The sequence below is a fragment of the Microcebus murinus genome, chromosome 2 (genome assembly GCF_040939455.1).
Source record: "Microcebus murinus isolate Inina chromosome 2, M.murinus_Inina_mat1.0, whole genome shotgun sequence".
Lineage (NCBI taxonomy): Eukaryota > Metazoa > Chordata > Mammalia > Primates > Cheirogaleidae > Microcebus > Microcebus murinus.
This window is the reverse complement of record NC_134105.1, coordinates 25,918,366-25,928,461: the sequence shown is the minus strand read 5'-3', so window position 1 is coordinate 25,928,461 and position 10,096 is coordinate 25,918,366. Positions and strand designations below refer to the sequence as shown.

Below are 10,096 nucleotides of genomic sequence, written 5' to 3'. Positions count from 1 at the left end.
GGGTTGTTCTTAGCTGAAGTCCTTTCATTGAGGCCACGTGAATGTCCCCACGTCTTTCCAGTCTGGCCCAGATGAGGGCGCTCCCTGGGCGGGTGTGGCACGTATCTGCTCACAGTGCGAGAAAGGAGTCAGGGACTTATTGGTGTGTGCTTTAAATCTGATGGTGAATTGACTCCAGCAAACATTTTGGAGCCTCAGCGTGTGCCAGCCAAGCCCTGTGCTCCTGGCGTGTGAGAGAGAGTGGGAGAGTCGCAGGGGAGCGAGAGCTGTGACGGGACCCACAGGCATCAGCGGGGCTCAGGGGGGCATCCGGTAGGTGTCCCAAATGTTGGGAACAGAATGTGCAAAGGCCAGGGAGCCCCTGGGAGCCTGGTGTGTGGGTGTGTGTGTATATGTATGTGTACATGTGTGTGCATGTGTGTACGTGTGTGTGCATGTATGTGTGTGCACACATATGGGGGGGAAGAAGGGGTAACAGTGAAAAGCGCAGGGCTCAGAGATGCCCAGGGGCTCTGATGGTGGTTGGGTTGGGGGTGAACTGTCCCACTCGGGCCACCAGGTTGTGCATGTCCAGGGGCCTCCTGTCCCACCCGCCAGGTTGTGCACATCCAGGGCCTCGTTTCTTTCTGCAGGCCCCAGGACAGGCTCTGCACGCCCTCTCAGCCCCACTGGGCTGGTGCAACCCGCCTCCTGCTCTGAGAGCCAGGCTGAGCCTCCCCTCAAACCCGCAGGGCTGGGAGCTGGAGGGGTCTCTCAGGTTGCTTGTCTCTCCTGTCTAGCTCTTGCTCTCCAGCCCCCTCTCCTCGCCCTGCTGGTGGCTAAGAGCTCAGGCTCCGTGCAGGCCCCTGCTGCCATCCTGGCCCGCCCAGCCCAGGTGTGCAGCGCTCTGCTTCCCTGAGCCTCAGTCTCCTCGTCCACAGACCAGCCTCCTGGCGCGGGACGCTGTGGGAATTAAGTCACATACTGAGCGTAAGGCCTGTGGCCGGCGCCTGACGCCTGCTCCCCGAGCCTCCTTCAGACTCTGTCATGGGAAACACCTGCCGCGGGGACACAGTGCAGGGTGGGAGGGGCTGGGCTGGGGCAAGGTCAGGGAGCCACAGAGGGTGGGCCAGGGCTGTTTCCCGCAGAGCCCCCATTGCCAAGGAGGAGTGGAAGGCGGGCAGCTGGCTGGGCCCACTCGGGCTCCTGGCTGGACCTGGGGCCCTTCCTTCGGCGTCCTGCTTGCCTGTGGCCTCTGCGGGCCTCCTCGCCCGGAGCACCCTCCAGGCTGGACCCTCCATCCCCCCCAGCCACCTGTGGGAAGGAGGCTGGGCACTTCCACACCTGTAAAATGGGGATGAGAATCGCATGAGCTTCATGGGTTCATTGAGAAGATTAAAGGGAGATGAGGCCTTTGAGGCCCGGATCACTGCCCGCACAGAGGGCCTGTAAGTGGCAGGTGTCACTATTACGCTGACGCTCAGGGAGGCTAAATGACCGTCTGACGTTACAGAATGGGTTGGTGGTGGAGCTGGGATTCGAACCCAAAAGCGGGTTTGGCCCTGCAATTCATTCCTGCAAAGCTCCACGGGATCCTGAGCTTGGAGGAACGTGGTCCTAAGCCTTCTTGGCTCCCTGCCAGCATCCCTGGATGTGCATAGCCCGCACCCCCTAACCCTAACACAGCTCACACCCCTAACCCTCACACTCCCTGCTCCCAGGCACCGGTGCCGGAGGTCTCTGGGAGAGGTGAGGGGTGCCCAGAGCAGGGATGTGAGGGGAAGTGGGACTTTCCTTGGGTGTGAAAAATGACAAATAGAACTTCATTCTAATAATGGGAGCCCACTCTGAGCCAGTCATGACATCTCTACTTAGCACAGCAGCCCTGAGAAGCAGGTTTTAGCCACCTTTAAAAAATAACTCAAGCCAGGCATGGTGGCTCACCCCTGTAATCCTAGCACCCTGGGAGGCCGAGGCGGGCGGATTGCTCGAGGTCAGACGTTCGAAACCAGCCTGAGCAAGAGCGAGACCCCGTCTCTACTATAAAAATAGAAAGAAATTAATTGACCAACTAAAAATATATATACAAAAAATTAGCCGGGCATGGTGGCGCATGCCTGTAGTCCCAGCTACTCGGGAGGCTGAGGCAGCAGGATTGCTTGAGCCCAGGAGTTTGAGGTTGCTGTGAGCTAGGCTGATGCCATGGCACTCACTCTAGCCTGGGCAACAAAGTGAGACTCTGTCTCAAAATAATAATAATTCGGCTGGGTGCAGTGGCTCACACTTATAATCCGAGCACTTTGGGAGGCTGAGGCAGGAGGATCGCTTGAGCCCATGAGTTGGAGGTTGCAGTGAGCTAGGCTGATGCCATGGCACTCTAGCCTGGGCGACAGAGCAAGGCTCTGTTTCAAAAAAACAAGTACAATTCAATGGTTTTTTACTATTCTCAGAGTTGTGCAACCATCACCACAATCAATTTTAGAACAGTTCATCACCCTTACGAGAAACCCTGTACCCATTAGCAGTGGCTCCTAATTCCTCCTCCCCCAGCCTTAGGCCGCCCCTGGCCTTCACCTGTCTCTTGGACAGTGCTTATATGTGGAACCACACAATATGTGCCTTTCGCATCTGGTTTCTTTCACTGAGCTTAGTGTTTTCAAGATTAATCTGTACTGTAGCATGTATCATCAGTACTCAATTCCTTTTTAAAACTTAAATTAAAAAAATTATTTTTTATTAAAGATGGAATCTATGTTGCCCAGGCTGGCCTTTTCAAACTCTGGGCTCAAGCAATCCTCCTGCCTCAACCTCCCGAGTAGCTGGGACTAGAAGGCTTGTATTTCATTCCTTTTTATTGCCAAATAATATTCCAGTGTATGGAGATACCACACTTTATTTATTCACCCATCACTTGATTGATATTTGGGTTGTCCCTGCTTTTTTTGGCTTTTAGGAATCTTGCTGTTATAAGCATTCGTGTACGAGTTTTGTGCGGACGTGTTGTCCCATTTTACAGATGAAGAAGCCTCTCGTCCAGCTCCCCCAGGTGCTGAGTGGGAGACGCAGGCTGGTTGCCTGGACCCAGAGCCTGCACTTCTTCCCCACCCAGGCCCTGTCCTCTCGGCTGAGTTCAGTGCTGGGACAGGGATAGGTCAGGTCGGGGCACAAAGGAGGGAGGCTTTATAGAGGACAGAGTGACAGCTTCCCTGGGCCTTAAAGGATGCATGCAAGAGGAGCATACTGCAGGCAGAGAAACAGCAGGTGCAAACACCCAGAAGTGCGAGGCTGCCTGGGGTCTGGGCTATAAAGAAGTTCTGGTTTACTGGGTGCAGGTGTGGGGAGTGGAGAGGAGGCCAGAGAAAGGGGCAGGCAACAGGGTTGGAGACACAGGCACAGAGTAGATCAGAAAGGCCTCGAATGCTGTGTTAAGCACCATGGACTTGATCCTGAAGGCAGTGGGGAGCCCAGAAGGGCATCAGCATAATGTGGAGTCAGAGAGACCCAAGTCAGGTCCCAGTTCTGCTTCCTAGAGACCTTTGCTTTAGTTTTATCACCGGGAAGGTGGGGGTGACAATAACAATACCTTGTTAAAATGTTGTGAGGATTGAGTTAGTTCCTCTCTCTAAAAAGCTCAGCCCAGTGCCTGGCAGAGAGCTGGCCCAGCACATGGCAGTGGATGTTATCACCAACGGGTTTTTAGTGGGGAAGGTCAGATTGTGCTCTAGAAGGCACGTCTGGCTGCAGAGAGTGGGTGGTTTGGGGGAGGCTGGGTCCTGGGAGATGGTGGAGGGGATGGACAGCCACAGGCAGGGTCAGAAGAGGTTCAGGAGGTAGCTTCTGCAGACCTCTGTAGCTTTGGGAATTGCTTGTGAATAATATCTAAATTGTGAATCACTTCTCAGCCTTTGGCCAAGATCAAATGCAATATCTAAATTCTGATCTTTCTGTGAGCCCTGGGCCTGATGCCAAACCACACAGGGGCTGGCTGACGACCCCTCTCTGTTCCTCCCCGCAGCACGCCCACGGACGCCATGCGGGGGGCTCTGTCGCCCCTGTCTTGGCTGCTGCTGCTGCTGCTGCTGGGGTGTGGGCCGCGTGCGTCCTCTGGCGGCGGGGCAGCGGGCTACGCCCCGGTGAAGTACATGCAGCCCATGCAGAAAGGACCTGTGGGGCCGCCCTTCCGCGAGGGCAAGGGCCAGTACCTGGGTGAGAGCCTCCCCCCCACAGTGCCCCACAGCTCCTGACCTCCGAACTCCCCGCCTCCTCCACCCCATCGGATCCCACCCGGCCCCTGCCACAGCCCCTCCATCCCCAGCAGAGGTTTTCCCATCTCCACCTTTCCTGATGCCCCAGAGGGCCTGGAAACGGTGCGGAGGGTGGAAGGGATGGTCTTCAGAGCCAGGAGGGACAGGAAGGTGAATGCGGAGGGGGGGTGGTGGTGGCGGGGGTGGGGGGTGGGGGGTGGTTCTGCTCCAGCTGTCGCTAAGGCAGGCTGCTGGTGCCACCTGGTGGCCACTCCACCTGCTGGTCATGTGGGGATGAGAGTCAGGCCAAGCTCATGGGGAAGGCCCAGCCTGATAGGTTGGGTGCTAGGGGCCCTGGGTGAGGACACCCTGCAGCCCCCAAAGCCCCCAAGGTGGCCTCTGGACCAGCCCTAAACTCCACCATCCATGAGAGCAGCGGGGAGTGGTCTTCATGAGCAGATGTAGGGAGCCTTGCCTCATACCGGTGCCGGGGACGGGTAGAGGGGTCCTCTGTCCCCACTGTCCAGGCCCCTGACTGCCTCCTTCTCTCTCTTTCTCAGAAATGCCTCTACCGTTGCTGCCGATGGACCTGAAAGGAGAGCCTGGCCCCCCAGGGAAGCCCGGGCCTCGGGGCCCCCCTGGCCCTCCTGGCTTCCCAGGAAAACCTGGCACTGGGAAGCCAGGGCTCCATGGGCTGCCTGGCCCTGCTGGCCCCCCTGGCTTCTCCCGGATGGGCAAGGCTGGTCCCCCAGGGCTCCCAGGCAAGGTCGGACCACCAGGGCAGCCCGGGCTTCGGGGGGAGCCAGGAATACGAGGGGATCAGGGCCTCCGGGGGCCCCCAGGGCCTCCTGGCCTCCCTGGCCCTTCAGGCATTACTGTCCCTGGAAAACCAGGTGCTCAAGGGGTGCCTGGGCCCCCAGGATTCCAGGGGGAGCCAGGGCCCCAGGGGGAGCCTGGGCCGCCAGGCGATCGAGGCCTCAAGGGGGATAATGGAGTGGGCCAGCCAGGGCTGCCTGGGCCACCAGGACAGGGGGGTGCCCCGGGACCCCCTGGCCTCCCTGGCCCAGCTGGCTTAGGCAAACCTGGTTTGGATGGACTTCCTGGGGCCCCTGGAGACAAGGGTGAGTCTGGGCCTCCTGGGGTTCCGGGTCCCAGTGGGGAGCCAGGAGCTGTGGGCCCCAAAGGACCCCCTGGGGTAGATGGTGTGGGGGTACCAGGGGCAGCAGGGGTGCCAGGGCCACAGGGCCCAGCAGGGGCCAAAGGGGAGCCAGGGACCCGGGGTCCCCCTGGCCTGATAGGCCCCACTGGCTATGGGATGCCAGGACTGCCAGGCCCCAAGGGGGACAGGGGCCCAGCTGGGGTCCCAGGGCTCTTGGGGGACAGGGGTGAGCCAGGTGAGGATGGGGAGCCAGGGGAGCAGGGCCCACAGGGCCTTGGTGGCCCCCCTGGGCTTCCTGGGTCTGCAGGGCTCCCTGGTAGACGTGGGCCCCCTGGGCCTAAGGGGGAGGCAGGGCCTGAAGGCCCTGCAGGAGTGCCTGGCATTCGGGGTGACCAGGGGCCTAGTGGCCTGGCTGGGAAACCTGGGCTCCCAGGTGAGAGGGGACTTCCTGGGGCCCATGGGCCCCCTGGACCGACTGGGCCCAAAGGGGAGCCAGGTTTCACAGGCCGCCCTGGAGGACCAGGGGTGGCAGGGGCCCTGGGGCAGAAGGGTGACCTGGGACTCCCTGGGCAGCCTGGCCTGAGGGGTCCCTCGGGAATCCCAGGACTCCAGGGTCCCGCTGGCCCTATTGGGCCCCAGGGTCTGCCAGGCCTGAAGGGCGAACCAGGCCTGCCAGGGCCTCCTGGGGAGGGGAAAGTGGGGGAACCCGGCACGGCTGGGCCCACAGGGCCCCCTGGGGTCCCGGGCTCCCCAGGACTCACAGGCCCTCCTGGGCCTCCCGGCCCTCCTGGGCCCCCTGGTGCCCCTGGGGCCCTGGATGAGACTGGCATCGCAGGCCTGCACCTGCCCAACGGTGGCGTGGAGGGCGCCGTGCTGGGCAAGGGTGGCAAGCCGCAGTTCGGGCTGGGCGAGCTGTCAGCGCACGCCACCCCGGCCTTCACTGCCGTGCTCACCTCGCCCTTCCCCGCCTCGGGCATGCCTGTGAAATTTGACCGGACTCTCTACAACGGCCACAGCGGCTACAACCCAGCCACCGGCATCTTCACCTGCCCCGTGGGTGGTGTCTACTACTTCGCTTACCATGTGCACGTCAAGGGCACCAACGTGTGGGTGGCCCTGTACAAGAACAACGTGCCAGCCACCTACACCTACGACGAGTACAAGAAGGGCTACCTGGACCAGGCGTCTGGCGGGGCCGTGCTCCAGCTGCGGCCCAACGACCAGGTCTGGGTGCAGATGCCCTCGGACCAGGCCAACGGCCTCTACTCCACCGAGTACATCCACTCCTCCTTTTCGGGATTCTTGCTCTGCCCCACATAACCCTCGGGGGCCCCGTTGCCCTGGCCTCCTCTTTAGTGGTAGAGTGACCTTTTCAGTTCCAAAGAATCTCCATTTAAAGAAAAAACCCAGGCTGAACAGAGGCGGCCGCAGCCTTGGCCCGAGGAGACTGACTTGCTTTCTCCCTACGTGCAGGCTGAGACTGTCGCCAGAAGGGGCTGGCCTGAGTTCCCACCCCCCAAATGTCGGTGCAGGGTCGGGACTGCACCCCATCCCTGCCCTGCCTGGTCTGCAGGCTGTGCCCCGGGATGCGCAGCCCAGGCCTGTGTGTCCTCGACTCTGCTGGGCCTCGAAGGGGCTGAGAGGGGCTGAGCTCTGCCACCATCCACCTCGGGGGCAGCCCCTCCTGCTGGCCCCCGAATGGCACCTGCTCAAGGAAAGGGGTATGGCCTCCCTCAGTCCTTGGCTGGGGCTCTTCCAGCTCCCCCAGGGCCTCCAGCATATGACAGTGGGGTTCCCTGGAGTTTTTGTTTCCCCCAGGGGAAAGGAGGGGGGCATCGAGGTGGCCAGGGTGGACACCCTGCGAGGACTGCAACCCCAGTGGTGATGCTGTGGCATCAGGCCTGTCCGTGGTCCTCTCTGCAGCCTCCTGGGAAGGGTCATCCCCCTTTCACCGGTTTAGCCGCAGCCATGGGAGGCAGTTTGTGAGGGGTAGGGCTGAGGATCTGGGGCAGCCGCAGCTCCTCACACCCACCCTGTCTCCAGGGCTGCCCCTCTGTCTCTGTTTAGCATGAAGGCAGCCACACAGGCCCCGAGGGACGGCCACAGGCCAGAAAGACCAAACTGCAAAGTGTCTTGAAGTGTCTAGTGCAGATGGTGGCAGGAGGCAGGGTTGACAATCAGTAAACATGGGTGTGCCTCCCCTTCTCTCCTGCCACCTGTGGAGAGGTGGGCTGATTTTCTCATACAGAATTATAAGGGGATCCTTGTCACCCTCAACCCAGGTATCCCCAAAGCAGAGAGCCTCTTGTTTGGCCCTCTGAACACGGTGCACGCAAGCTCGGGACGGAGAAGGCTCCCGCTTGCTTTTCCTTAGTAAGAACCACATGGTGGGTGGGGGCGTACACTGGAGGGGTTAATCTGTGGGGGCTTCCTCTCTTTCCACCCTCTGGTTCCAATTTCCTGTTCTCAGCAAGATTAGGGCCCGGGAGGCCAAGGCTCTGAGAGAAAGGGCGCCAGCAGGCCCCTCTGGAATGAGTTGGCTCGGACATTTCTGCCATTCCCCCCATCAGAGCTCCTCTGCAGGAAACAGGCAGGGCCCCCTCCCAAGCCCTCAGCCCTTCGTTCACAATGAGCAGGTAAAGCTGAGAGGATCAGTTTGGGGACGGTGGACATTCTTGTGCCGTGGCAGGAGGCCTCGCTTTCAGCCCTCACCAGGCTAGACCACCTCTCTATACCAAGTGTGAGCCTGGGTCCTTCAGGACATGGCCTGCCCACACTGCTGGACTGTCCATGCGGAAACAGAGGATGACTGCTGACTGCTTGCTCAGCTCGCTCCCCCAGACTCCTTGCCAAGCCTGCAGCCCTGCCCACGAATTCTCCAAAGCAGGCTATTTGTTCACTTTCTCTTTCAAAAGGAGAAATGAAAACCCAAATCTGCCCCAAGGACACTTGATTTCTAACTCCCTGGCACCCAAGGGAACCAACTAAGGAGTCTCCAACCATTTCTGCTGAGGGTCCTTTGCTCAACCTCTCCCTTCCCTGGGTCAAAGCCACTAGAATCTGATGTGTTGGGGACAGTTTTGATTGGCAGAAATGAATCGTCTCCCGGTGGGAGCCCAGGGGACTAAGCAGGGTACCAGGGGAGCCAAAAACAAAAACAAAACAAAAAAACTGTTTCACAGAGCTGAGCTTCTGCCAAATTTCATTCCTGAAGCCTTCAGGGAGGAGTGGTTGGCATTTCTGAAATGTTTACGGGATCTGAGTTGCAGGTGTTCGCTTAAGAGACTAGCTTTGATAAACAATGTCAGATTTTAACTAAGAAAACTGCGGTGCCTTGTGCATTTTTAGTACTCCGATTCTGAATTGTTTTTTTAAGATTAAGGTTTAAATGTTTTCCACTAGTCATTTCATTTCTAACTTGGTATAGGAAGCTTAGTTCTCCACATATTTATCATGTGCCCTGTGTCACAGAAGATTCGGGGAAAAAATGCACTGGGGAATCAAATAAAATGGGACTTCTTTTTGAAAAGAAAAACCGTACTGACTGTATTGACACAACCTCAATAAAACCTGTAGTACAGAACAGTGCTGTGCTGCAGTGAGCATTGATGCAGAGGCATCCAGGGAGCGCCCTGGGGCTCTCGTGTGCCACCCTCTCCCAAGGAGCATGCATTCCTCCCAGCTCCCCGCCCAGGTTTCTGTCACCATCACATCAGAAATGCCTGACACCTACGCTGCTGAGGCTGTGCACCAAGCAAATGCCAAGAGGCATTTTAAGAAACCAAAGGCAGGCTGGAGCTGGGGGAGACGGATCAAGCTTCACTGGAACATTCCTGCAAACTCTCAGGGGTAGTGGAGCATGACAGCTGGCTCGGAATCCCAAGGGTCAAGTCTCAACATCTGATTCAAATTATGAATGAAATCATGAGTCTTCGCTCCTGAGGGCTGGCTACTGCCAGACCCAAAGCTGAAGACAGGCTGGGGGAGCCGTCCTGGGCAGAATGCACCTGCCCACTGCCTGCCATACTCAACAGCAAGAGATCTGTCCCTGATCTGGGGTCCGGGCAACAGACCTGAAACAATCCATGCTCTGAAAAGCCCCCAGCCTGGCAGAGCCCCACCATGGCTGAAAGTAGAGCTGCCCTACAGTCGTCAGACTGTACGTGCTTCTTTCTACTGAGGCTAGAAGGATGCTCAATGTCCCTGCTGTCTGAGGTGCCCTTTCCCTTTCTCCAAAATGGATGCTGTGCAAAATTTCCTCATGCGGCAAGGCCTTTGACTGAACCCCAAGATATAGGAGGCACATGGATGCAGTCCACCCAAGGCACCTGCAATGGCATGTCCTCCCCACCGAAAGGCTGCCAGTCTGGTGATAGAAGGGGTCTTTCTACAGGGTTACTGTTCTTGCCCTAGCTGGGCCTAGCTCTTATTTGGGGAAGTCAGGCTCTAAGAGCAGAAAAATCTGGCTTGTTCCTGCTCACTGCCTCTGGCAAAGCCCTTGGCCTAGCTGCCTGGGCCACCTTGTGTGATCTCTAACAGGAAAGGCACCAAACCATGCCTGTTCTGCCCTTCCTAGCAGAACACGAAGCCGACTGGAGGAATTTGCCTGGCAACACAGCAGCTCATCGCTTTGGGGTCCCAGCTCCTAGGACAGCGTAGCGTAGACAGACAGGCACTAGGCTTGAGAAGGTCAAGCTGCCAAGGGAGAAGGATC

The 10,096-nt window shown here is 58.5% G+C and overlaps 1 protein-coding gene across 1 annotated transcript; it reads left to right on the top strand.

Moving 5' to 3' along the window:
* The first annotated feature begins 4,001 nt into the window (after nt 1-4,001).
* COL8A2 (collagen type VIII alpha 2 chain) lies at nt 4,002-10,005 on the top strand. The gene is made up of 2 exons (XM_075996608.1): nt 4,002-4,185; nt 4,784-10,005. Exons 1-2 carry the CDS (start codon nt 4,011-4,013, stop codon nt 6,700-6,702), a joined length of 2,094 nt encoding a protein of 697 aa, XP_075852723.1. The 5' UTR covers nt 4,002-4,010; the 3' UTR covers nt 6,703-10,005.
* The last annotated feature ends 91 nt before the right edge of the window (nt 10,006-10,096 follow it).

Excerpts from the sequence above, each read along its gene's own strand:
- COL8A2 (XM_075996608.1), top strand. The coding sequence starts at position 4,011 with ATGCGGGGGGCTCTGTCGCCCCTGTCTTGGCTGCTGCTGCTGCTGCTG. Across the intron at positions 4,186-4,783 it reads GGGCAAGGGCCAGTACCTGG|AAATGCCTCTACCGTTGCTG; the intron begins GTGAGAGCCTCC and ends TCTCTTTCTCAG.